At 34.9% G+C, this 23344-nt stretch overlaps 2 protein-coding genes and 5 non-coding genes across 7 annotated transcripts; 5 read left to right on the forward strand and 2 right to left on the reverse strand.

Annotated features, from left to right (window-relative positions):
- Positions 1-51: 51 nt before the first annotated feature.
- On the forward strand, positions 52-22738 carry cogc-1 (Conserved oligomeric Golgi complex subunit 1; the record flags this gene model as incomplete). Its single annotated transcript, NM_058727.7, has 15 exons — positions 52-119; positions 1030-1194; positions 1909-1988; positions 2169-2254; positions 3666-4005; positions 4852-5017; positions 5778-5958; positions 6738-6889; positions 8819-9145; positions 19671-19773; positions 19826-20121; positions 20524-20632; positions 20850-20990; positions 21039-21108; positions 22077-22738. 15 exons carry the CDS (start codon positions 52-54, stop codon positions 22154-22156), a joined length of 2364 nt encoding a protein of 787 aa, NP_491128.4. The 3' UTR covers positions 22157-22738.
- mab-31 (Male abnormal protein mab-31) lies at positions 10812-12734 on the reverse strand. Its single transcript, NM_058728.8, has 5 exons — positions 12439-12734; positions 12264-12389; positions 12101-12212; positions 11611-12042; positions 10812-11563 (listed from the first exon to the last, which is right to left on the reverse strand). Exons 1-5 carry the CDS (start codon positions 12720-12722, stop codon positions 11234-11236), a joined length of 1284 nt encoding a protein of 427 aa, NP_491129.1. The 5' UTR covers positions 12723-12734; the 3' UTR covers positions 10812-11233.
- On the forward strand, positions 12882-13031 carry Y54E10A.24. The gene has a single exon (NR_050026.1). It is a non-coding gene; the product is annotated as an Unclassified non-coding RNA Y54E10A.24 (non-coding RNA).
- Positions 14866-15077, forward strand: Y54E10A.25. Its single transcript, NR_050027.1, has one exon. It is a non-coding gene; the product is annotated as an Unclassified non-coding RNA Y54E10A.25 (non-coding RNA).
- On the reverse strand, positions 14910-15194 carry Y54E10A.26. The gene has a single exon (NR_050028.1). It is a non-coding gene; the product is annotated as an Unclassified non-coding RNA Y54E10A.26 (non-coding RNA).
- Y54E10A.27 lies at positions 15150-15288 on the forward strand. The gene has a single exon (NR_050029.1). It is a non-coding gene; the product is annotated as an Unclassified non-coding RNA Y54E10A.27 (non-coding RNA).
- On the forward strand, positions 16052-16139 carry Y54E10A.29. Its single transcript, NR_101536.1, has one exon. It is a non-coding gene; the product is annotated as an Unclassified non-coding RNA Y54E10A.29 (non-coding RNA).
- Positions 22739-23344: the final 606 nt, after the last annotated feature.

Genomic DNA, 23344 nt, shown 5'->3' on the forward strand with positions numbered 1-23344 from the left:
CTAGATATTTCTAATTTAATTTAAAAAAAAGAAAAAATCTGAAATTTTCAGATGGACGTTGACCGGCTCATGCGTGACCTATCGGTCGAGCAACTGGAGAATATTCAGCAGAATTTGGAGTAAGAGAAGCGGGAATTCGAGAAAATTCGAAACAAAAGCTTCTCCTCGTGGAGTACACGAGGGCTGCGTAAATCGACACGTGGATGTGTTGAAGAAATTTTTGTAAAATGAGGAATCGGAAAAATTTGCTGAAAAAAATTAATTTTTTAAAACAAAAATTAATTGAAAATTAGAAATTTTTAATGTTTTCTGGTGAAAATTGGCTGAAAAAGTATTTTTTTTTCTCACAAAATTTTATTTAAAAAATAGAAATTTCAATTTTTTTCGCGAGAAAAATATTTGCAAATTGAAATTTCAAAAAGTTCAGAAAAATCAACAATTTCCAAAAAAAAAGTGATAATTTTCAATAAAGGGCTATAATCTTCGAAAAAGCTAAGAAAAAAGCAAAACTAAGAAATTTTAATGTTTTCTCGGGAAAATTGGCTGAAAATAAGATTTTTCGGGATTTTTTAAACAGAGTGTTATTTAAAAAATAGAAAATTCAATTTTTTCATGAGAAACAATTTTTTTTTAAATTTTCACATCAAAATTTCAAAATATTCATTTAAAATTGAAGTGCAAAAAGCGTATAATGTTTCCAAAAAAAGGTATTATTTCCAAAAAAAAAATCAAAATCGCTGATTTTCAGAAACTAATTTTTTATAAAGTCGAAAAATCGGTAAATTCCAAAAAAAAAACACGATAATCTCCAAAAAAATCCTTAGTTTTCAAAAAAAACAGTGATAATTTCCAATAAAATGCTATAATTTTCAAAAAAAAAACGATAGGTTTCAGAAAATTCAATAATATATTGAGAAAGTCAAAAAATCGTAAAAATTCCACAATTTCCAGCAAAGAAAGCTATAAGTTTAAAAAAACGATAATTTTCAGAAAAATCGATAATTTTCGAAAAAAAAACATTTTTTTCAGAAAAGAAATGGAAGGAAAACGAGAAAGTCTCCGTGAAATGGTCGGCCGTCGGTATCGAGATGTTCTAGAAGCTTCTTCAGAAGTTCGTCACGTGTGCTCTTTGGCTGATAAATTGGCCTCAGATATTGCAAATACAAGAGTTGGATATCAATCCACTCATGTTAGGTTGGAAATATTTCGCAAAATTTGAGTAAAAACTCGGAAAAAATACGGCAAAAAATTCTATTCAAAAAATTGGAAAAAATTGAATTTTTCCAAATTTTTAAAATGGTTTTTTTGAGAAAATTTCGCAAAAAAAACTAATTAGGAAAATTTAATTTAATTTTTCATTTTCAGACATTTTACCCCGAAAAAAATTGCTGAGACCCTAAAATTTGTCTAAAAATCGATTTTCTAGCAAAAAATTAGACTTTTGCGGAAAATATTTAATGCTAAATTATCGATTTTCAGACAAATTTTAAATTTTCAGCCGTTTTTTTAACAGAAAAAAAATGACTGAAAACACGAAAAATATGTTTAAAAGCAAATAATAATAATAATAATAATAAATTAATAAAAACCAATAAATATAGCCGAAAAAACGCTCAAATGCCGAAATTAGATTGCGCGGGAATTCAAAAACCATTAATAAACAAAATTCTTCAATTCCAGAATTATTTTCAATTTTAAGATCCGAAAATCGTTAGAAAAATATATATTCTACTTCGAAAAAAAAAATCAAAAGTTATAAATCAAAAACTCAATTTATTCGGATTTGTTTTCAAATTTTTAACCTAGATAAATTCAAATATTTATCACATTTTTGCACGGTTTTCCAAACAATTCTGTAAATTTCAGAGCAAAAAATTTGAAAAAAAAAATAAAATTTTGAATTTCCAGAACCGGAGGACGAGAGGAACAGAAAGCGGGAGAACATCTCTATGCGGTGAACTATTTGGTTTCAAGTATTGGAGGAGATAGTATGGGCTTTTTTTTTTGAAATTAAAAATTGATTTCAACTTAATTAATTCAAAAATGTCAGCGAATTTTAGCGATTTTTACTGAAAAAATTTTTAAAATCATGAAAATTGAGTAGTTTTACCCGTAAAACAAATTGAAATGCTATCAAATTTCATTTTTAAAAAATGTATTTTTTCCAGGCGGTGAGCCACTGGACGATGTAGTTGCTCTTTGCATGGTGGAGCATCTTCAGAAGCAGCTCATCAGTAATCATTCGTCGCCAATGGTCAGTTTAAATAAATATTGTTGGTAGCTGCGCTAAAAAATTGGATTTTGAAATTTTCGAAAAAAAAAACAATTTAAAAAAATCTTAAAATTAATTTTGGTCAGATTTTTTCTAGATATTTTTGACAGTAAATTGTTGAACAATTGGGAGAAATTTCAGGTTTTTCGAGGAGAACCGAAAAATGGAAATTTATTTTTTTTAACTTAAAAAATAAATTTTTTTCCCGATTTTTTGAAGAAATTCATATGTTTTTGTACTTTATTTTAATAGAAATGAGCACGATTTGATGAAAAATCTAGGGCTTCCATCCCGGCGCCTTCGCCGGCCGGTGAGGCGCCTCAAACAGCCTCACGTCGCCACTATCGCCGTCATTGAAAAAAAAACGTAAAATTTTATTTTCATTTCTTGTTTTTTTTCTAAAATTTCAACAAATTATTAAAAATGAAAATATAGAATTCACGTCAAAATTTTTTAAAGCGGCGAAGGCGAAAGCCGGCCGGCGTGATGCCGGCGTGAGGCGCCGACGCCGCGCCGCTCTCACATGGAAGCCTTAGAAAAATCGAAAAAATATTTCATTTTTTCGATATTTTTCAACTAAAATCGAAACATCCGAAAAGAATTTATCAGAAAATTAACTATAAAATTCGATTTTTTATCTCATTTTGTTTATATTATTGAGAAAAAACTTCCAAAAAGAAGAAAGTGATCACAATTTTAAGCTGATTTTTGACAAATCGAAAAAAATCGAAAAACGAACATTTTTTGCTTTCCAGAAATCGAAAAATCGAAGAAATATTGTTTTTCAATTTTATTTGTCAAAAAATCGAAAAACTGACACCTTTACATACAAGTTTACATACAAGTTTACATACTTTACATACATACAGGCATTTTTCGATTTTTTCGCGTTTTTCGCGTTTTCCGCTTTTTCGGTGTTTTTCATGCAAAATAGAAAAATCGAAAAATCTGAAAAAAAATTGTTTCAGAAATTTAACCATAAAATACGATTTTTTAAAAAATCTAATTTTGCTTATATTGATAAGAAAAAACATAAAAAAATGTTCTAAAAAGAAGAATAATGGCCAAAATATTAAGCTAATTTTTGAATAATCGAAAATTTTTTTTTTGAAAAAACGAAATTTTTCGATTTTTCAATTTTCAAAAAATCGAAAAACCGATACCCTTGCTTTTAAAATGAAAAAAAAAACAGTGATCAACATTTTAAGCAGATTTTTAAAAAATTGAAAAAAAAATTCGAAATATCGGAAAATCGACAAGCAAAAAATTTTCGATTTTCCAGATATCGAAAAATCAAAAAAAAAACCGTCTTTCGAATTTATTTTTAAAAAAATCGAAAACCTTTTCTTATAAAATCAGGTTTTAATCTAAATTTCAATTTTTCCGATTTCAGATTCACAAAAACGCGAGAGCCCTGACCAACCGGATCGTCGCCACCCGATCAGAGCTCGAATTCCAGAATTGCTCAACACTTTTGGATATTTCTCGTTCCGACTGGGCTACAAATCAACTTGCTGCAATTGCTCTTCTCCAGGGAAAAGATATCTCTCAACTCCTTGAGCTTTATCTCGAAAAACGATTTGAGCACGTTACACACCTTATTGAAGACTCTGCAACTATTCTGAATATTGTTGATGAAATGAAAAAGACGTTGGCTGTTGTGGAGGAGCTTTTTGTGCACGGAGAGCTTATTCATGCGATTCATTCTGTTTGTAATGGACAGTATAAGTGTGGTTAGGGTTTTTGAAATTTTTTTGAATTTGGGTTGGAAAAAAAAAAAGATAAAAATCCTTAATTTTTCTCAATAAAAAAAAGAAAATTTTGAACAATTTTTGAAAATTTATTTTTAATTTCGAAATTGCAATTTTTGTTGAAATTAAAAACAAGTGTTTAGAAATTTTTCGCAATTGCAATTTTTTGGTATTAGTTTCGAAAAATTCCTTTTTTTTTCAAAATAGTTGGTAAAAACCTCAAAAATATAATAGTTTTTGATTTAAAAAAATTATAGAAAACTTTGAAATTTTTAAAATCATATTTGGAAAAATAATGATTAAAAATTCTTAATTTCGCTTTAATTTTCGGCTTTTATTCCGAAAATATTGAATTTTTATTCAAAAAAATCGGTTTTTTTGTTGAAAAATTGAACAAATTCCCAGAATAATAGAAAAATACCATAGAAAAAATGTACCTAAAAAGTTTTTTCACATTTCCAAATTCTAAATTTTTTTTTCAAAACTTTCGAAACGTTATAGCAAATTTTGCAACAAAAAAAAACTTTTCTCACTTGAAATTTGCTTATATTTTAATTCTTATTTTGAAAAATTGCATTAAAATTAACTGAGAATTAATTTGGAAAAATTTCAAAAAAAAATATCGAAGAAAAAAATTTAAAACCTTTTACCTATATTCCAAATTTAAATTTAAAAAAAAAATTTAAAAAAATCTTTAATTTCTAAATTTGAAAAAAAATATATAATAGAAATTGAAAAAATTAGCTTTTTTTTTAAAATTAAATCTAGAAAAAAACTGTAAGAATTTAAAATTACAAAAAAAAAATCAAATTTAACCCAATTTTCCAGAATTGATCCGTGAAATGTGTGCAGATCAGGCGTATTCATTCGAAAAAACAATCAATGAGGATATGGATCGTGTTTGGAGACATTTGAGAGAAAAATTGAGTGGAAGAGGTGCTGGAACTCTTCCATCACAACTTGTTGGCGAGAAATGCGCTGCGTGGATTGAAAAGTTTGTTTTTTATTTAAAAAAAAAATGTTTTTTTGGAGATTTTCAACAAATTTTCTACGGAAAATTTACATTTTTTTATTCTATTTGTCGAAATTCTGGCAAAAAATTCATCAACCAATTTATTAGATTTTTGAATTATAATTTTTGGGGCACATTTTACCAAAAATAGATGTTTTCAAAAAGGATATTTTTGTCAAAAAAAAAAGAAATTCATCCGAAAAATCGATATTTTGCTTGAAAAATCGAGTTTTTTTCATATAAATAAATATATTTTTAAACGAAAAACTATGAAAAATCGATAAAGTTTGAGTTTACAGTACTCCCCACATTTTCGTGGCGAGACCGGGTACCGTAGTTTTGTCGCAAAATTCGCCAAAAGGGTCTCGACACGATCGAAAAGTTTTCGCGGAAACCATGATGCGCTTTTAAGGTATACTGTAGTTTTTTTTTCGCAATTTTCAATAACCAAGTAAAAAAGGTAAAAATATGAAAAAAAAAACATTGCGAAAAAATATAGAAAACTACAGTACTCTTTAAAGGCGCACACTACTTTGCTGACAATTTTTGGGCTCGTCGAGACCTTAAAACTAGTTTTTTTTTCTTAGTGTTCCGATAAAAAATGAAGCACATAAAAGTGGAAAAAAGCTATTAAAACCGTTAAAAATTCCAAAAATTGAAACTACAGTGATCTTATCGTGTCGAGACCGGATACCGTAGTGCGAAAAATGCAAAATTTTCAAAAAAACATTTTTTTTTCCAGAACGTGTGCAGTAACCCACAAGCTCGTGGCAGAAGTATGCGAATATTTTGATAATTTGGATCAAATAATTGATCTTTTACAAGCAATCACAGCATCATTGAAACAAGATTGGCCAAGAATTGGATCGAATCGTTCGGTTTATGATAAACTTCTGCAGACGGCTGTTGTCGATAAAGCAAAGGTTTTTTGTGCAAAAAATTGGAAAAAAAATTCAGAGAAATCTAAAAACTTAGAGTTAAAAAATGCAAATTTTATAAAATTTCGATTAATTTTTAGAAAAAATTGAAAGAATTGAGAAAGCCGTAGATTTATCAAAAATTAGTTGATTTTTTTGAGAAAAATTTTAAAAAAGGAGAATTTTTTTAATATTACCGGTTTGCCTTTTTAAATTTTTTTTTCCCGTTTTCTTTAGATATTTTCATAGAATTTGCTTACTTTTCAAAATAGATGTAGGAAAATTCATAGGATGCGTACAATTTTGCCGATTGAAATTTAAATTCTGAAATTTCCAAAAAAAAGTGCAAAACCACAACTTGCCGGAAAATTCGGCAAATGGACAATTTGCCGGTTTGCGGATTTGCCGGAAGTTTTTAATTCCGGCAATTTGCCAATTTGCCAGAAAAAATCGTTTGCCGCCCACCCCTGGTTAAAAAAAACAAATATTTCAGATTTTTTTGAAAATCAAAAACTTGCAAAAAAATGTATAAAATCAAAAAAAGAAGAGAAATCATCGAAATTTTTGTGATTTTCACTTTTTTTTGTTCTCCAAAAAATCGAGAAAAATTAATAATTGAAAAATTTTCGAATTTTCAATTTTTTGAAAGTTTTTGAAACTATAGTAGCTAGAAAAATAACAAAATATTGAAATTTTAGATTTTTTAATTTTTTTCAAAAATCCAAAACTAATTTTCGAAAAAATTAACATATTCTAAGAAAACTTCTTCAATTTCATTTTTTCAGATTCTCCTAATCCAGATGATTGAATCAATTGAACTATTCGCAAAAAAACGATTCGAATCAACAAGTGACGGTCCACAGACAGCAATATTCGATGAACGTACCTATCATCCCGATTCTCAATCACATATTGGTATATCAACACAACTTTACAAGTGAGCAAATATTTTGTGCACTTTCTGTGAGAAGGGACCATTATTGGTTGGGCAAATAAATAAACCGCACCTTGATGTGCTAGAGGAGCTCCGAGAAATTTAAAAAAAAAGAAAATGACAATGAAAAAATGTGTAGAAAAAATAAAATCGAAAATTTTATTTAAAAAAAACCGTAAAAATAATTTTTTTCCAGTCAAATGGTTTTTTTTTGGCGAAATTATTTAGTTTTTCGGAATAAAAACATTTTTCAGCAAAAAAATTTCTGGTTTTTTAGACAAAAATGAATTTAAAAAAATGTTCGGTCTGAAAAATTCACTGTTTTGGTTTTTTTCGGCGAAATTGAATTTTTTTGTCTTTTTTCTTCAAAAATGGTGGTTTTCGGTCAAAAAACACTTTTTTTTCGTTTTGTTGCAAAAGTGTGTTTTTTTTTGGATTTTTCGGACGGGAAAATACGTTTTTTTTTCGGTGAAACAAATTTTAAAAATTAAAAAAATCTTTAAAAAAAAAATTTTTTTGGATTTTTTTTCAGAAATTTTGCTAATTTTCAGTCGTGGGCAGGAAAGAAGTAGTTTTTAAAAGTTATTTTGCTCGAAATTTGAAAAAAGTTTATTTTAGTTCAGAAAAATCAAAATTTTCAAAAAAAAAATCTATAAATTTTCGAGAAAAGAGTCAAATTTTGCTAAAATCTGAAATTTCGACAACTTGTAGCAACTGGAATAGGCTTTTTATTAAATTATTTTCCTTTCGTTGATTTAGGCCCGTTTTCAGTAAATTTTGGTCATTTTTGTGTGCCCATCGACTTAAAATGTGCCTAAATCAAAGGTGGAGTAGTGTCAGAAAAAAAAATGCACGGAGAGCTTATTCACGCTATTCATTCTGTAATGGACAGTAGTAGTTAGAGTTTTGAAATTTTTAATTTGGAAAAATAATGATTAAAAATTGTTAATTTCGCTGAAAATCTGGAATTTTCGAATTCCGAAAATATCGAATTTTTATTTTAAAGAAAAATTTGGTAGAATTTCCGGAAATTAAAATTTTAGAAATAACCTCAAATTTTGCCCAATTTGTTGTAAATTTAAAAAAAATTATTGAAGTGATTGTGAAAATTTGGAAATTTGGAAAAGTTTAAAATCTTTAAATTTGTAGCAATTTTGGTGTTTGAAAAAACATTTATACTGAAGATGACGGCACTAAAATGCTCGAATATCCTAGTGAAATAGTCTTAAAAACTTTGAATTTTGAAAATTATTTTCCAAAAAAGTATTCAAAGCCTTTTATATTCGAAGCTTAAAAAAAAGTTTTAAAATGAAATTTTCCAAAATTCAAAAAAAAAATGGAAATAGGAGAAATTAGCTTTTGCAAAAAAAAAATCAAATTTTGGAAAAAAAGAATTTGAAACGATTTAAAATTTAAAAGTGGAGTAGTGTTTAAAAATTTTTTTTTATTTAAAAGGATAGAAAATAGACCGCAATGCCCGAATATAACTGTTTAAAAATTTATAACATTTTTCTAATTTTTAATTTTTTTAAATGAAAATTTTTTGCAAAAATCATAAAAAATTGAAAAATTTTGAAAAATTTTGAAAATTGCTTTACAGTTATATTCGGTCACTATGGTCTGTCTTTTTGTCATTTGTAGCAAATTGTAATTTTTTTACACTACTCCACCTTTAATAGGGTCAAAAAGCTCCGAAATATATGGCATTTGCAAAAAAAACACTTACAAAATTTACCTAAAATTTTTTCTAGATTTTTTGGATTTTTTGGTTTTTAAAAAATTGAAAAACTAAAATTCTGGTTTTTTAGCTGATAATCAGCGAAATTTTGACTTTAATTCCTTTTTTTTCCTTAAATTTCACCGAAAAAAGCGAAAAAATCGGCAGTTTTGAGCGCAATATGGCTTTTCAAAAATAAAAATCAAATGTTTTAGCTGCGTCAAAACTCTCTGGGAATCTCTGGAACAAACGAACGAGAAATGTGCTCAATTCGAAACGATCTGCACCCCAATGGCTGATATGGCCACGTCCAATGCTCTCAAAGAAACGATGGCCACAAATGTGCTCCAGCTTCTGCTCCGTCTTTGTGAACTCCACTCGGACAAGCAGGAAGGATCGGCGAGGTTCTTGGCGAGAGCTCGTCTGGCACTTGCGTTGGTTCATTCAGAATCAACGTTGATTTGTAAATTGTTGGATAAGGATTCACAAAGAATTACGTCTCTTAATCAACGTCTACACTCGATTATTGAGAAAAATCTGGGGTGAGTTGGAAGTTGTTCAAAAAATTGTTTTAAAAAATTTAATTTAGTCGAAGATCAAGCAGAAATGCCTAAAAATATGAAAAAAAATTGCGAAAATAAGTATAAAACTACAGTACTCTTTAAAGGCGCACATTACTCTGCAAAATTGTATTTATCGTCGTGTCGAGACCTGCTACCGTACTTTTTTGTAAAAAAAATCGTTGTTTATATTTTTTTTTTTGAAATTTTCTTCGAAAAAAACTCGCTAAACAATGCGCGTAACATCGAAGCATCGTTGTAATGTTTAAAAACAACGCTTAACTAGCCGATCACATTCTCGTAGATCCCCTTTCCTTGGAGTCCCTCAAAAAGGCTATTTTTGAGGCCTCGACGCGATCAAAAAATTGATCGCAAAGTACTGTGCGCCTTTAAAGAGTACTGTAGTTTTCTAAATTTTTTAGAATTTTTTTTTTCAAATTGTTCGCATTTTTTTGTTTGGTTTTCGAAAATTCACTGAAAATTGCGAAAAAACAACAGTATACCTTAAAGGCACACCATATGTTCCGCGAACATTTTGTGATTTTTCTGCGACAAAATTACGGTCTCGACACGAGAATTGGGGGATTACTGTAGTTTCAAATTTTATCCATTTTCTTGGAAAATCTCAAAATTTCATGAGAGAAACTATGAAAAATCGATTTCTATAGCAACAAAAATTTGAAACTACAGTACTCCTTAAAGGCACATACCCCTTTGCATTTTACTAAAAATTGTCGTGTCGAGACGCAAAAATCGCTAAATTTTGCGCAAAATAGTAAAATTTGGTAATGGTCGGTTCAAAAAAATCATAAAATCGTAAAATTTCGCTCCTTTTCCGTTTGGGTCTCGCCACGATCTCAGTCATAGTGTAAAAACATGGATGGGCGGCAACCGATTTTTCCGGCAAAACGTCAAGTTGCAGAATTGAAGTTTCTGGCAAATCGGCAAACCGACAATTTGCCGAAATTTACAATTTCCGGCAAATCGGCAAACTGAAAAATTTCTGGTTTGCTGAATTTGCCGGAAAACCGGCAAATTGCAAGAAATCAAAATTTTCGGCAAATCGGCAAATCGACAATTCGCCGAAAATTACAATTTCCGGCATATCGGCAAATTACCGGAATTGAAATTTCCGGCAAACCGGTAAATTGCCGGAATTGAAATTTTCCGGTAAATCGGCAAATCGACAATTTGCCGAAAATTACAACCGGCAAATCGGGAAATCGACAATTTGCCGAAAATAACAATTTCCGGCAAATCGGCAAATTACCGGAATTGAAATTTCCGGCAAACCGGTAAATTGCCGGAACTGAAAATTTCCTGCAAATTGGCAAACTGACAAATTTCTGATTTGCTGAATTTGCCGGAAAACCGGAAAACCGGCAAATTGTCAGAAATCAAAATTTCCTGCAAATCGGCAAATCGACAATTTCCGGCAAACCGGTAAATTGCCGGAATCGAAAATTTCCTGCAAATCGGCAATCCGGCAATTTGCCGAAAATTACGATTTCCGGCAAACTGGCAAACTGACAAATTTCTGATTTGCTGAATATGCCGGAAAACCGGCAAACCGTCAAATTGCCAGAAATCAACATTTCCGGCAAATAGGCAAATCGACTATTTGTACTGTAACTCGAATTTTTCAAATAGCTAGACGGATTTTTATTATCACTTAACGCGTTTAAAGATTTTATGGAGGAGAAGGAAGAACAGTTTCGAATCACAATTTAACACAGAAATATACGGGATATACGGGGGTTCTGGAAGGAAAGAAGAAGATCGAGCTCTCGGGATTTATATTCACATTTTGGGTGGGAAAGGCGAAACACGGCTATATTGCATGAGAAAATCACAGTTTCTTTTGGGACGGGGGGCACCTTTTGAGATTTTGTTGACATGAGAGACGACAAAAACAAGAATAAGATGAAGAGGCAAGCGGCAAAAAAGTGGTAGCTATGGAAAAAAAGATTCTGAGGTAAACGGGATCCACGACTAGATTCAAGACTAAACGAGAGAAAGGCAATTTTGTTTCGAAAAATTTAGAAAAAAACGAGATAAAATACATAATAATCATTTCTGATAAAGCAAACGGATTACTCGCAACAAGTGATTGAAGCATTTGTCGGCGAAACATCGACGGAAAAAGTATTCGTAGGCATACGGCTCCTGATTCACATTCGGCACCTGATTCATTTCAGTCTTGATGTACTGCTTATTCCGTTCACGCTCGTTGAAATCAGGCCACACGTCGCAAATCGACTTGACCTTGTAATGATTGAAAAGGGCATTCGAGATTTCCTCCTGTTGGCCGAATCGCTCCATGAATGAGTCTCGCATGACGATTATGCTTCCAGGCTGAACACACTCTAGAAGAGCTCGTTCCAGATCGTTTACGTTGTGCTGGAAAGAGTCAAAGTTGGGAAGTTTCTAGAAAACGGAATACTTACCAATGGAAAATCGACGGACTTGATTTTGTCATCAGCTAGTGAAATAAAAACGGTTCTAGTCGTATAATGACGAGTTCTCCGGTTTCGAGTCTTATTGCTCAGCTGCTCGGTGGATAACGTCTCGACAACTTCTACGACTCGATGTGGCCCACCAATCGGAACATGTGAGCTGATAATCGTGTCACACCAGTTTTGAATAATATCTCTCATAAATCCAATTGTGTTATAGATGGTCTCCTCGACGAGACGATTCTCTCCCATTAGCCGATTATATTCGGTAATTGAAAGTCCGGGATTCTCACACCAGTTTAGCATAAATATGAAGAATTTGTTGAGCGGCATTCGGGAATAGAAGAGGAATGTGCCCTCGTACACTGAGATCTTTGTGATGATCCGTTTTTCTCGACGTTTTCTGCACGATCGGCACCGCCACTAAAAGAAAATCAAAATTTTAATTTTGTTAAATTTTGTCAAATAATTGACAACTTACCACAAAACCATTGGCATGTTTGATCAAACTCATCAGCTGATCTTTTGGACAATCTTGTACTCTACAGACCCTTGTGTTTGGTATTAAACCATAACGAGCGAGAAATTGAATTCTGAAATGTTTTTTTAGAATATTTAAAAAAATCTTAAAAATTGTTAATCACCCAAGTTTTGGATCGGAAAATATTCTTTGCAAGATTTCACTATCAAAATTAACATTCAACACTTCCTCCGGACCAGCTACCTCTGCATTATCTAGAATGGTGAACTTTCCGCGATCTGGCCGACTTCTGGAATTAACGTATTTATTACAATTTTCAACCTCGCCTTTTCCCCTACCCTGGCGTTTTTCTGATCGGTGTGTTCGTTCCGCTGCTAGATCTTGGAGGCGATGGGTTCGGAAACCTGCCGGTTCCGATTGGCAGTTGAAGTGCGTTAAAAACACTTGGATTTATAAGCGCCGACAAATCGATTTTCATCTCATCATCACTGTTAACCTCCATATCGAACTCCTCATCCTGATTCTCCACATTTGTCGAGCTTGCCAATGCGGCCAACGCGTCTGTCAGTGTGGTGTCTGACAGAATGTGTGGATTGGCGATGAGGTACTCGAGCGAGTTCATAGCTCGAATAACCTGGAAGTTGCGAAAATTTGAAATAAAAAATTTGAGAACCCGATAACGACGACAAGGAAGTGAATAAAAGAATATGAATGGAGGAAAAAAAGTCAGGAAAAGCAAAAATGAAAGTCGTCGCCGAATTTTTACAGTACGATAACGTGGCAACAACAGAGCGGTCCTAAACAAACACACAGTCAGACAGAGACATACGCTCTGACGCACTGTATTATGGAACTGTTGGGGACCGTGTGGAGCGAAGCGGCAAACTTCGATCGAAAAGAGTGAGATAGAGGGAGGTGGCGGCGAGAAAGAGAACCAATGAAAAGAGAGATGGTCGCGTCGAGGACATTTTGACTGACTGTGGTGGTTGTGTTGGACTGTTAGTTGAAACGAAACGGGAGTGAAGTGAGTGGAGTGCTGCTGCTGCTGCGCAAAGGGATCTACCGAACGGGGCCACCACCGCGCCGCCCGAAAGGAGAAAACGGGAGAAGAGACCATTGAAGACAGGCAGTCAGTCGGGTGGCCTGTAGGAGAGAGAGAGAGAGGGGACTACTGCACGAACAGGTCTCCTTCCACACATCTCTTTGCGGAAACTTCTCATTTTGCGTGATCTTTCTCTCTCCTCTCAATTCTACCGCACTACTCATGGCCCTCGAGAGACGCTATTCAAAGAGAGAACGAGGAAAGGAGAAAGACCACACTTTCGCGTCCCTTTTTCTCGTCCCCCGATCCGTATTTAATTGCAGACTGTATTCGGAATTGGGTTGTTCACTCCCTCCCAACCTACCTGGAAACGTGGTCCCAGAAGTTTCGATTACCGCCGTTGCATCGAAATGACTGGGTTGAACTTTTTAGATGAAGCTTGATGGGAAAGCTGAGGAAGACCACATACTTAGGATTCATAAAAGAAGAATAGGATATGCTATTCAATGTTTAGTGGAAATTCTGTAATCGAAGAAGACACAAAACCATTTGTGTGTGTGGAGGGAATCTTAAGTGAAAAATTGATTGAACAGGATCGGAGAGGACCTGACATGTCGAAAACATTTTTCACTTTAACATCACGCGGGAAGGTGGATGGGGACACAAAGAGAGTTGAGGAGGCCAGATGCGCGAAATTTTTGTTCCCGTCGCCGCTCGCGCCGCCACGGCACAGTGTTTGTTCATGACACACGTGTGTGTCTGTGTATGAATCACCCTACAAAAGCGGCACCACGAAAAAATAATTTTTTTGCCGTTTGAGACGAAATTTGTGCCAATTAGTGGGCGGCGTTCCCTGCTCCTCGAGTATGTAATAAGCAGTTTCGAGGCACTGGCGCCAGCCGTTGATAGCGAGCGCGAGCACGACATTCAGAGACGGAGAAGCAATAAATGGCAACATTTTTGAAGGAGCTTGAGAGTGACACTCATCGATAGTTTAGAAGAAGAAGAAGAAAACTGATAAGAAATGGAAGGAAAAAGAGTACTGAATCTCGAGGCAAGGACCAAAACTATTTGTGTGTATGTGTATTAGATTGTCTCTGCTGACAGACGACAGATAGTGAGGAGGAATGTTTGCGGGGGAGGTGGTTCTCCTTCTGTCGGACCTTGGAATCGGAAGCCTATACCTGGGCTTGTTGTTCGATGGTGGCGCTGGCTGCGAAGAAAGTGTGTTGTGTTTGTACTCGGCGGATGGTTCCGACCATCACCGGTTTTGATGCTTTTTGTTTTTATCGATCAATACGATTCGGAGAGGAATGGTGGGCGCCGCCCGTTATTTTTTAGTTGGGAGAGATAGAAGGACCGAACAAAGACGACACCAATTGCTATGCAAATCGTGCCAGTTTTGAAGGTCTACGATCTACTCTACGTTGCGAAAAAAAAAATTTCAAAACCGTATGATGAGTGGTGACATGGCACCGGCCGGCACATTCTTATCACCTGTTTTTTGGTTGGAAAGGAGCGAGCCTTTGAGAGTAAGAACACGTATATGAGGGAATGAAAATGTTGCGAATGGTAAGACTGTAGGAACAAGTGGGCGGACCTAGGGGTCGAGTGTTCGGAGTGAACCTTCCAAAGTTTCCTGTTGAAATGGGGAAAATGTTGCGAATTTATTGTTGGGGTCTTTCTCTCTGTTTCCCGTCCGTCCCCTCACTTGTACAACAGATGCCTGCGTCTCTTCCGGTTTACTGTACAAATGTATTATGTATTGGCGCCCACCCGCGTCGCGAAGAATCACTTTGCGCAGCAGCCCCAACAACAGCAGCATCAGCAACAATGATTCTGTGTGCCCGCAGGCAGGCGGATCGGGACGGGCCTCTCTCTCTGTCTCTACGAATCCATTGCGCGCCTATTTTTCACATCAGCAACACACGCCTTGTTGGACCGTCTTTCGCAAATGTTGTCTACTCTTCTCGGCGCCTCTATTCTCCGCGTTATTTCGTTTGTCTAAGTGTGTCTTTTGGAAACAGTCTCTCTCTTCACGATCATTGTGTGTCTGCCCTCTCGAGTACGGACCTCGAGGGCCGATTGCGCAGCGCGCAAATTCCCGAATAGATCATATGATTCGAAGAGTCGGCCGACGATTTTCGCTGTGGCGCCGCAGTCGGCCATGTATACACAACCGGCCCCGTTTGCTTCGTTTCTCCACATATATATACACACATAGAGACAGAGGCACCTCTTCTCTGCCTCTCTGGCCGATCGGTCGCTGATTTCATTTCGATTTTGAGAGAGAGAGAGAGAGAGAGTGTGTGTGTGTGTGATTTTGGCCCTCTTTCAGTTCTGACATCACAAGGTCCGCTGGTTCTGGAATGTTTGGCGGCTTCTGAATGATCTTCTGCAGAATCTTCTGAAACTAACGGATGATTAAAAATCGCTGTAACATTGGGCATGAGTCACACGTTTCCTTGAAAATATTGTACAGGGACTCCTAGGAAATTCCCTTGGAAAAGGAAAAAGAAGAAGGGAAAAAAAAAACAAAAAGCAAATATTGAATTTTGTTTGCACCTTTTTTTCTATTTTTTCCCGGGGTCCTAAGATGCTCCGACTCTTTCCTCCACACACTGTAGTACTCTTATCACCACAAGGAACCTTCTGAACAATGTGCTGAGTGAGCACTCCCTCCCTTCAAAGTGCAAGAGGAGAGACTGTAATATGCTGACACGACCCCCGTCCGATAACATTGTCACATGAACGAGAAGAGAGGGACGTTTTGTGTGCAGCAATGTGCTTGTGAACCCTTCAATCAGTGGAAATGGTTTTTGATGGTCGCTTACAAGACTCCTCGCATCATTCCACCCCCCCCTAACAGTTACCCTTGAAAATTTGGAGAAAAGTTTTCACACTTTTTGGGGGCCGTTGGGCAGTGGGCCCCCGACGCAATTGAGAAATGTTGTTGCACTTGTGAACAATGGTGTAATGGGATATATATTGGTACATTGGAGAGAGAAATGAGAAGAGAGCTAGAGGCAGGAGGAGTACGGTAATTTGTAGGAATTGTGAGAAGGCACAAAGTTTCAGTTTCAGATAATGTTTTCGAACATATTTTCTGATCTACTTCCTGGAGGGGGAAATTAACAGAATTCTAGCCAGAAAGTAGCCTGAAAGAGAGAACAATGACTAATAGGGTTATTCAAGTAGTGTCGGAAAATTAAAAAGTTTAGAGAGTTTTTCAACGGTATGCATTTGAATATAGTCGTGACGTCTTAAATGCATTTAAATACGTTCTGCAACATTACTTGAATAACCTCATAATATTCGAATATATTGGAAGGTATAGGGATACGGTATTTGGAGGGTTCATGAAGAAGCTCACAAAGTTTCAGACTTACACACACTATATACATATATATATATAAATTCTCCTTCAAGTGAGCAAAAATCAACAATAATGAAGCTAGAATACAGTAACCTAGCCTGCAAGAATTGACGGCATACTATGACGAATATGGAAGTTACAGATTTTTTTCTACTGTCTAAATGAAAATCATCATTGAAGATGTTAAAAAAGAGCCCGTTCTCGAAAAAATCATAGTTGAAGTAGTATTGAAACTAGTGAAGCAGGTCCATACTATTACGGGAACAATAAATCATGAGAATGCGTACTTGGTGCATTTTATTTGACGCGCGATATCTCTTAGCGAAAACTACAGTAATAGCTTAAATATCTATAGTTATTTGAATTCTTACTGTAGTTTTCGCTAAGAGATATCGCGCGTCAAATAAAATGCACCAAGTACACATTCTCATGATTTATTGTAATACATAGTGAATGAAATTATTTATTTTTTTTTTCTTCGAATATGGAAAATTTAGCAGAATAAAGTTGAATACACAGTATTCATATAGGAAGCTATTGGAAGCTCTATCTTCATTTTCTACTCTCTAAACGAACATCATTGAAGATGAAATAAGTAAAGAGCCCAATTCTCGAGCCTCGGCTCGTCATAACACCACCGATCTAGTGTGACTGAGCAACGAAGGGGCTCTGCTATTTTGCCGAATAGAGAGAGACTCCCCTAATCTGGGCGCCGCCACACTGCCTCTGATATCTGCTCTGATATCAGGGGAGAGGGGCTCTTGTCGTTGTGTTTTCCAAATGTGTCCAGGTCCTCTTCTTCTTCTTCCCGTTGCTGCCTGCTTTCAAGAGGGCCCCGGCCGTTTCTATTCTATTTCTCCACTACCACCACCACCACCTCCACAACGACGACGACAAATCCAAGTGAGACGACAGGAAAAGGAGGCGCGCTCTCCACCGGCAGTGATATACATATTTCGAGTATATATATATAATAAGTCGCTAATCAGATGTGTGCCCCCGTCATAGAGAGACCGAGCCGATGAAAGAGGCGGCGAGGTGGATGGTGGAAAAATGCAGGCACAACTCAACCATGGAAACGGAGCCACGGGCCCCGCTTGGCTTATCAAGAAGCTCTTTGCACCAGAAGCTCTTTCTCGTCTGTGTGTGTTGTATGGCGGGGCCTCCGTAATTGGTGTGCTTGTCAGTGCTTTTTGGATATGGAAAAATTGTTGAATGGAATCTTTGAAACGCTAGCCTATCGAAGGAAAGGAAATTAAGAAAATTTCAAGGTTTCACAGAGATAACATCCAAAAGAGGAATGGTCCAATATATATTGCCGACGAAGATTTTGAAAGTGAAAGTTTTTTGTTTCAATAACGATGAAGAGAGAGAGAGATAGAGAAATGGGACGTTTAAGAAATAGCTGTAGAAATTGAAAAGTAATGAAGAATGACGGTGATAAGGAAGTTTGGGGATTTGGGATCTGGAATTTAAATATAAAGCTATGAAGCACAGAATCGGCTGAACCTATGTTAAACAAGGAATGGTTTTAAAACAAAAAAAATAATATTTTTAGTAAAAAATTGGTAATTGCCTATTTAAAACGAGGTATTATCCAGGGGCGGGCGGCAAATGATTTTTCCGGCAAATCGGCAACTAGCCGAAAGTTTGTGTTTTGTTTTTTTGGAAATTTCAGAATTTCAATTTTAATCGGCAAAATTGTACGCACCTTATGTCCGTCTTATAAAAATTCCTCTAAACACTCCGGCACAATAATATCCGGCGAATCGGCAAACCGGCAAAGTGACGGAATTGAAAATTTCCGGCAAATCCGATATTTGCCGATTTGCCGAACTTGTCGACAAAACATTTCGAAGTTTTGCCAGTTTAAGTTTGCCAGTAGAAATCATTGCCCAATAGTACTTTTCTAATACAAGATCATATAAAAAATTTCGGAAATGCGAAATAACCTTTTAAGCTGAATCTGAACTTTAACGAAGGAAGGATATATAATTATTATTGTTAGTTTTAATAATGGTGTCAGTTTTTCGTAGTATTACGTAGAAGTTGATAAACTTCCGATATTTATATAATTACGACCCGGGTGTCTACAGTACGACAGCCGGCTGGCATTAATGTTGGAGCAGCACAAATTCCCACATTATCAAACATTATCAAGGAAACACTCTAATAATGTTTCAAGTCAAAGTTGTGGATATTCATAAAATTTTCGACAACTTAGAGATATTTGAAGTTCTACAGTGTTCTTAGATGTTCAGAATAGTCAAAACTTCTTCAGAATATGAAAATTGTAGAAAATACATTTTCGGTCGACTTCTAACATTAAGATGAATGAAATCTGAGTTATTCAACAACTTTGAGAAATAGTTGAACAGTTTTAATAAAATGTTTCTGGATATTTGCTCAGTAATTTCGCTACTCCACTCTTAACTCAAAGTTGTATTTCTGCTGAAGGTCCCGCAGTGAATGGGCACATGGCGACTCCGCCCATAAAATGGTCGAGTTTTCTTAAAGGTGGAGCACCGAAATTTGAGACATTGCTTTACTAGACCAAAATTGGTCCAAAACTGCCGAATTTCGTAATAAAACGTTCTGAAAATTTCTCAAAAAAAAAGTTTCGGCGGTTCAAAGTTATGGAAAGAGTAGTCCATTTTCAGCTAAAATCTCAAATTTTGGCAGCTTCTCGGGGTCGCAGCGGTTGAAACCTAATTTTTATTTATTCATCACTTTTTGATAAATATTGTGGCTTTTGATTAGGCGTTTATTCGTTGATTTAAGTACATTTATGGTCTTTGGGGCACAAATAAAAGTTACATTTTGTGCCCCACTGACCATAAATGTGTTCCAGACGTTGCGACACCGATAAGTTGGAAAAAATTTTGATTTTAGCTAAAAATGGGCTTTATTTTGCCGAACTTTGAACCGCCGTAACTTTTTTTGAGAAATTTTCAGAACTTCTCATTACGAAATTCGGTAGTTTTGGACCAATTTTGGTCTAAAAAAGCAAAGTCTCAAATTTCGGTACTCCCCCTTTAAACTCACATCAGCTCAAAGAACAATTTTAACAGTCTTTGAGTTTAAAATATAGTCTTTCTAGAATAATTATCAAAAAATATCTGTAATCAACAATAAGTGGCGTAATTTTCCAGAGATTTCTGCGAAGTCGTTGTCGATGAGCACATCACTGTGGCCAGCCTATCCGAGTATTTGGAATCATTTGAAGGTGGAATGTACGCTCTTCGTCTTGTTATGGTATCATCCTCTCCAACAGAACATTCTCTCTCATTTTCCCAATTTTCCACAGGAATTCCAAACAGTCGATCTTCCCGATGTTGGTGAAGTTACAGTCCCCATTGCTCTTTCCCCACCGCTTCAATCGATATTATTCGATATCTCGAGCTGTCTTGCCGAAGCATCTGTCGCGCATCTTTTGACCAAAAAGATTAGAAAACGACTCGACGAGCACGTTTCACATCGCATGGCTCAACTGATTGGTGAACGTGTTGAAGAGCTCAAAGATTCGTGGCATTTGCCAAGTCGTTCAACTCTGCAGGTGCTTTTCGATTGTCAACTGATTGGAGCAATGTTCCCCAGTGAAAGGTGAGCGATTTTTTTTTCGATAAATATTATGAAGTTGTGAAAAAACGGATTTTTTGCGTATTGTGCAACATATTTGACGCGCAAAATATTTCGTAGCGAAAACTACAGTAATTCTTTAAATTACTACTGTAGGTCGATTTACGCAAATCGGTATGCCGGAATTGAAAATCTCCTTCAAACCGGCAAAGCGAAAATCACGAAAATTGCAGGAATTAAAAAATTCCGGCAAATCGGCAATTTGCCGAAAATGAAAATTTCCGGCAAACCGGCAACTTTCCGGAATTGAAAATTTCCGGAAATTTTTTGGCAAATCGGCAAACCGGCAATTTGCCGATTTCTCGACAATAAAATTGCCGCCAATACACAAGATTGTTTTATTTTACAAAACTTTAAAAATTTAAGAATGCGTTCGGTTTGCTCATCGATCGAATCTCATTTGGATCCATTCGACGTCTCTCTACTTTCTCCACTTTTGGCAGCTAATGTGAAGCTGGTTTATACAAGAACTCAAGTTAGTGCATTTTTAATTTCTTTTCAAGTTTTCAATTTTCGAACAAAAAATAGAAAAAAAATGAAAATTTCCGGCAAATCGGAAAACCGGCAAATCGACAACTTGCCGAAAATGAAAATTTCCGGAAATTTGTGGAAATTGGAAATTTCAATTTTCCAAAAAAAAAATTTTTGCTCCGAAAATTAAGATTTTTCAAAAACACTCTCTCTCGAAACAGGTTCTCTTCTCGTGCCTCGTCGCTGACACCCTATCCAGCAAAGAAGTTCAACTGCCACAATCATTCTCAAAGATTCAAGACGTTTCAGTGCACATTGAGCAACCTTCTCGTATTCCGATGGTGCCAAGACTTGACAGAACGGTAGAAATTGATCTATGGAAATTTTGAAAAACATAATTTTTTGTTCAGATGAATGGTGATAAGAAGAATGGTGGAGCAAGACTCAAGAATAACAAGTATCTGGCGAATCCGCAACAAGGTAATTTTGGAGAAATTTTTAGGATTTTCATTTAAATTATTATGGGAACACAAGATTCTGAGAATGCGTATTGCACAACATATTTGACGCGAAAAATATCTCGAAGCGAAAACTACAGTAATAACTTAAAGGACTACTGTAGCGCTTGTGTCGATTTACGGGCTCAATTTTTTTTTTACACCGATGGAATATTCAAATTAGGCAAAAAAACCGTAATCGACACAAGAACTACAGTAGTCATTTAAAGAATTACTGTAGTTTTCGCTGCGAGATATTTTGCGCGTCAAATATGTTGCACAATACGCAAAAAATCCGTTTTTTCACAACTTCTTCTCGTAAATATTTCCGCCCATTATTATGATTTTTCAACTAAGATTTGGCAGAAAAATTGCAGGTTTATCAATTTATCAATTTACTTTTTCTTTTAAAAAACTGTTTAAAAAAAATTAAAACTGAAAATAAATGTTTTTTTTAAGTGAAAAAAAAATTTAAAGTTTTCCCAAAATTTTCAGTAAAAAATATGTATTAGAAAACTGCCAAAAAATACGATTTTTCGAAAAAAAATTTTTTTAAATTCAAAACGCTCCAATAATTGAAAATTTTTCAAATCATTTTCTTTTTTAACCTAAAATTCAACACTTTTTAGAAATATATTACGGGGACACAAAATTCCGAGAATGCGCATTGCAAAACATATTTGACGCGCAAAATATCTCGCAGCGAAAACTACAGTAATTCTTTAAATGACTACTGTAGTTCTTGTGTCGATTACGGTTTTTTGCCTAATTTGAATATTCCATCGGTCTAAAAAAAAATTGAGCCCGTAAATCGACACAAGCGCTACAGTAGTCCTTTAAGTTATTACAGTAGTTTTCGCTTCGAAATATTTTGCGCGTCAAATATGTTGTGCAATACGCATTCTCAGGATTTTGTGTCATCCGTAATATAATGCAAATATTTCTTTCCAGGTTCCTCAAAAAGCACACCATCGCTGAGCGCATTCTACGATCGAATTTCTTCCAGCTGGTTCGGAGGAGCTAATAATTAAATTTTATTCTATTATTGAAATTTGTATTTATTTATTTGAGGGAAATATTTATTTAATGTGATGTAAGCTATTAATCTCCGGGTTTTTTTTTCGATTTTTTTGTTATATTATCACTATTAGTTTTGTGGCTCGAATTCTTATTAGTGAGATGCAAAAAGTGCTCCGCCTCCGATCCAAGGGTCTCGTTAGGTATTTGGTGGCCAAACCAGGAATTCAAAATTTTTCAATTATTTTGGCCAATTTTCAAGCACTTTTCCGTGGTTTTCAGTAATTTTTAGATTTTTTTTCTCATTTCTTTATGAATTTTATTTCATCAATTTAGGCAAAAAAAACCATTAAAATCCACCGAAAACGTAACAAAAAATTCGAAAAATGCTTAAAATTGACAAAGTTAATGGAAATTGTTTGAATTTAAGTTTTTCCCGCCAAATACCTAATAAGACCCATAATTTGTGAGTGGGGCGCGCATTTATGGCGATCCCAGCAGATTTCTGCGAATTTATAATATCGAGGTGCACTACTAATAGGGAATATATACTAATGTATCAATAGTGGAAGGTTAATGATAAAAAAACATGTTTGTTTCGTATTGTTCCATATAATTTCCCATCTCACCCATCCTTAGTAATAGTAGTATGTAATGTAGAATGTAGACCAGCTGATTCATCGACCAAAAAACGGTCAGCAGAAATTGGGGAAAATACTAATTTCAGGTTATTTTCGCCCGACCTCTCTGCGCGCGCGTGTGTGTGTTCGTCCAACTAAATCACAAACGGATAACTTTTGATTTTTTGATATTTTTGGAAATACACGAGAAACACCGATGATTTCATTTTTCTTTTTGATTTCACTTGTTGTAGGCGGTTTACTGGAAGAATGGATTTTATAGGTGTTGGAGGTGGAGGGGTTTATAGCTTCCGCGGGGAGGGGACAATTGCAAGAATGGCTTGAAACATTGGTTTCAGTTCGGTTTTGACTCTAATTGTGGGGCACCTATTTATTATTTTTTGTGAGGATTTTCTAAGATTTTTCTGATCCGGAAACTCATATTTTCTTAATTCTTTCTCTTTTTTCTTTAAACCCCCTTTGAATAGGAAATTTTCGGGAATAGAACTCCCTTAAACCTAAGCCTGAGCCTAAGCCTAAGCCTAACTTCAAGCATAAGGTGAGCCTAAGCATAATCCTAGG

This window comes from Caenorhabditis elegans, chromosome I (genome assembly GCF_000002985.6).
Source record: "Caenorhabditis elegans chromosome I".
Classification (NCBI taxonomy): domain Eukaryota; kingdom Metazoa; phylum Nematoda; class Chromadorea; order Rhabditida; family Rhabditidae; genus Caenorhabditis; species Caenorhabditis elegans.